This window comes from Halyomorpha halys, unplaced genomic scaffold, assembly GCF_000696795.3.
Source record: "Halyomorpha halys isolate HHAL.00 unplaced genomic scaffold, Hhal_1.1 Scaffold1492.1, whole genome shotgun sequence".
Lineage (NCBI taxonomy): Eukaryota > Metazoa > Arthropoda > Insecta > Hemiptera > Pentatomidae > Halyomorpha > Halyomorpha halys.
The window spans coordinates 40,794-45,358 of record NW_027111780.1 but is presented as its reverse complement, the minus strand read 5'-3'; the positions used below and the strand labels follow the sequence as shown (position 1 = coordinate 45,358).

General features: G+C 33.7%; 1 protein-coding gene across 4 annotated transcripts in view; it reads left to right on the top strand.

Annotated features, from left to right (window-relative positions):
• Window positions 1-4,565, top strand: part of H (Hairless) — a 70,949-nt gene that overhangs the window by 38,927 nt on the left and 27,457 nt on the right. For all 4 annotated transcript variants that reach the window (XM_014435025.3, XM_014435024.3, XM_067049777.1 and 1 more), the window contains one exon: window positions 2,185-2,710. In XM_014435025.3, coding sequence (XP_014290511.1) covers window positions 2,185-2,710 — 526 coding nt within the window. The remainder of the gene's footprint in view (window positions 1-2,184; window positions 2,711-4,565) is intronic.

The window sequence follows — 4,565 nt, the reverse complement described above, 5'->3', positions numbered from 1 at the left end:
CAGAATGCGCTTCGTCAAGAACAGCCGCGGTGCCCATATGCCCGAAATCATTTTCAAATGTTAATGTCACGTATTGATCTTTTGAATAAAAAAAAAAATTTGATTACAATTTAATTTTTTGTGTTATTTTTTACAATTTCAAGTTCTATCGGGCTTAAAAAAACACCCTATATCTTTATTGGAATTTCAACTGTACATTTAGTAAAATTGATGTATGTTATTATGGAGTGATAAAGGCATGTAGAGAAACTACACATTGGTAGATTGGCCTTATTACAGTCATGTAGATTAGTCTTTTGTAATGAATTGGAAGTTTAGACCGTTTGTCTAGTTAGTGCTATAATAGACGAAATTGACGTGCAGTTTCCTGTCTTGTGTGAGGATTCCAGATTTAGTCATTTGTCCAGATGTAATCCAAGGTAGCGGATCTGTTCAGGGATAAGAGGATCATTATTAAAGGATACTGTAGGGCAGTCGGTTGGTTTACGACGAAGGGTAAAGGTGATTTGATGGGATTTGGTTTAATTCTTGCATTGGAGAGTTTGGGATGCAATTAAAGGGTTATTATTAACTGCGAGAACACATGTGTTATCGGCATACATAGTGAGAATAGTGTTGGAATTGGATGTCAGCTGTATAGACAGTCTAGAGGATTGGAGTGAGGATACTATCTTGAGGAACACCAGCAGGCTGAGGAAAATCAAACATAAAAAACAAAGTCATTTGAGAATTCAACTTAGTTGACTTCACTGGAGTTATGAGTTAACTTCACTGGAGATGAACTGAAAGTGGTTATTAAGTCTACTTGACTACCAATAAAAATTTCATTCTGCATAAATAATACCTACGAAGTCTCATTTTGAAATTTTTGAAAAAAAAAAAAAAAAGATGGATGTTGATTGACTCTTGAGCATACTTTTTGGGTAGATAAATAAATTGTGAAAGTAACTAATTTTTTTTCCCAACTAATTTGTTCATTCATAATTGTTTATTTATTCCATAAAACAAACATTCAGTGAATATAGATTCTTATTTTATACAATTCCTTTTTTCAGTTCTGTAATATTTTATTTATCAATCAATTTATGAAATTGAGCTTGAAATTGAAAATTAAAATTTCTAAGATGGATGTTAAGAACTAAAAGTTAAATCAGTGGTAAAGTATTCCTAACTTTGTTTCTGCAGGCACCTGTTACTTGCTCCTTAATGTATAGTGATCCTCACTTTTGATGAGTTTCAATATTTTTTTGTGGTCCCTTACAGAAGAAACCTTTATGTTCTTATTTGTTCTAGGTATCATGGATGGATATGGTATGTTTACTTCCAGAAACTGGAAGTTAACTAAAATTAAATTTAGTTTGACAATAACTTATGGTAGTAATAAATGCATAGATAGAGATTTATCAAAATTTAATATGAAAATGCTAATAAATATATTTTTGAGAAGAAACTGTCATCTATTTTCAAATTTGATTAGGAAAAGAAAGAGTTATATCTATTTTTTCATTGACATAGATATAAAGAAATGAGTAACTGTTGATTCAGAAAACGGCAAATTTGTATTTCTGTTTTATTATCCCCTAATTAATGGATTGTTACTTAAATAAAATAATGATTAAAAATCATCATTAATTTTTGAGACTCAAGGATGTGATTAGATTCTTCAAACTGTATCCTAATCATATTATCATTAACAATTAGAAAATAAAGAATAAATTTAGTGTTAGGTGGTTGGATATTAGTTATTAGTGACTCATATAAACTAGCTTTGTTCTAATTAAATATTGTTGTGTTATTATGTATTATTTATTTATTCTGTTGTTTATTTGTTAAAACTCATGTTTATCATTTAACTTATGGTTTTATCTTAACTATATTACTTAACAGTCCTAGTCTCTTTTTAGTCTTTTTAAATTCTAATTGATATGTTTGTGTGTTAAAGGATATATATATGAAACTTATGTGTTACCAGAAGATAATACTAAAAACGCACAGAAATGTCACACAGTAATAATAATGATTTTATTTTTTCTGTTTAATCTATTTTTTAAAACATTCTATGTCTTATCTTTATTTACATTGTTGGCTAATATATATTAATATGTCTTATCTTATCCATATCATAACTATCATATCATAACTTATATATATATAATTATAATAACATAGTATTCATTCTTTCAGGGTAAAACAAAATGCAAGATTATGCAGAAAGAAAGTTTAACCTCTATTATAAGATTATTGTGGGAAAGAGTTGTGAATTCTTGCAAACTTGAACCAGGAATAGTATCTCCTCGCAAAAGAATTTTGCGAGAGCTAGAAAGAGTTACTTTAGAAGAAGCAAGCAAAAGGCAAAAGGCTAAAGCAACTGTTAGGAACATCAGCAGTCATTCGATCTCTTCTATTTTAGGCAAAGAAGATGACTCTGTTTTACGAAATCTCCTCAGGTCTCCATCCCCTGAAAATGTTCGTTCTGTTGTTCCAGCTTTTCCACCACATCAGATACAGGCTGTGTACCCACCTTCAACAACTTCATATTATCCTCAAGTTGCACAATCCTTTAGGTCACAACTACATCCTACACCTTCTTTATGGCCTTTAAATTATTCTTCTTCTAGTCCTTCACCAACTCTTCCTCTGTATCCATTGCAAACTTATTCTTCCAATTGGGCTCATTCTCAACAATCAGTTTCTCCTGAGACAGCTACAGGTTAGTTTTTGTTATTTATAGACATCTCCTTTTATTCAGTATGCCTTAATTTGGTATAAATTAATATTGTGTGTGTGTGTGTGTGTGAGTGCGTGCGAGTGTGCTCGCAGTGTGTCTGAGATGTGATTAAATACATGTCATTTATACTATATATTTATGATGCTATAGAAAATTCTTTTCTGACCATAATGGATATTGTGATTTTGAAATGAATTTAGCGTTGGATTATTGTTTATTGTAAATCTAGTTTTAAGTATTTTATGTATACTTTAAAAATTATTATTATTTAAACATATTAGAAGTATTGTTCAGTCCACGGAACACTTTTGAGGATCTATCTACGATATTTTCTCATTTTGAAGGAATTCTTAACTCGAGGCCACTTTGCTCACTTTCGGAGGATGTTCATAACTGGGATTTCCTCACTCCCGGTAATTTCTTCATAGGAGCTCCTTTGACCACCATTCCAGAACCTACTGATGCTGAGGGCGGTTATGGTCGCACTCCATGTTGGCGCGATGCGCAGCACCGAATGTTGTCTGTTTGGCGGCAGTGGTGGCGTAGAGAATATTTGCACACCCTGCAATAACGGGTGTAGTGCACCACAAGTTATAAAGAGATGAAGATAGGAGATTTAGTAATACTGTTAGAAAAAAGATCATTAGTGGGACACTGGCCTGGTTGGAAGGATTCATCCCAGTCGGGATGGTATCATATGGGTTGTTATAGTGCGTACCCCTTTGGGATCAAACCTAGTCAGAGCGATAAGTTATTTATTTCCCCTCCTGAAGGAGGATCCAATCCACGTTATGCATGATTTTCGAAGTGAGAAGTGTGTTCTTTTACGAATTCGTCCTGATCAGGCCATTTGAGTTTTCTCTATAGGAATTGCTACTTACTTTTCTGTCAGTCTTAAGATTTTCTTTTTGTTTTCCTTTTCTCCTTCATTCTTTTCTTTTTTTTTTTTTCTCCGTTGATGGGAGTTCCATTTTCCTTTTATGTTATTCATTTTATTCTTTGTACAGAATAAGGCCTTTCTCCCCCCAATGATAACTCCCTCATACATCACACTGACGTACTGATGAGCTAAAACAGTTCGAAACTTAAATTTGTCCCCCATCAAATATAAGGTGCGGGTATGTTCAGTCCACGGGAGTATCATTCTTTAGTTTGTTATATTGCTGGAATGTATATTCATAAGGACTTGAGGGGGGGTGCCATATGCCATTATGATATCCACGTAACCCCAGCACCACCTTGGGAGTAATTGGAGAATTAGAAGCTAGGAACGTTTTAGGAAAATGTCGGACTGGTGGCATGCTGTTGGGTGGGCAGTGAGCATCTTCTTTTTATGTACCACGGCCAACTATGAGATGTCTGGCTAAGAAGTCGGTACTGAGCATGGTAGACGGCACAGCACAGAGACTGGCCACCTTTCTATGTTGAGCAGTAGCGACACACCATCCATCAGGTGACCAATAACATTTGGGGCAGAATGCAAGTACCCAGTAACACAAGTAAGAACTTTTCTACGTCTTCTACAAACACAAAAGGTGACCCTCACTACATCATCTACCCATCTAACCAATAGACTAATTTTTCCCCCATATCTAAATTTTACTTAACCTAACCTTATAATCTTTTCAGCCTCCCCCCTCTACCTGTTATTTCACTTTATTTTAATATATTAGTTTCTCTCAATATCACTTTCTCCCCTAACTAAACCCTTTCTGACATGGAACACTTAAAACCTAGACTTGGATCTAATTCCTTCATAGCTTAGAATTTGAGGAAGGTCCAGTCAAAACATTTGATGAGCCTGACATGATATTAAATCTTTTTCTTATTTTTTTTA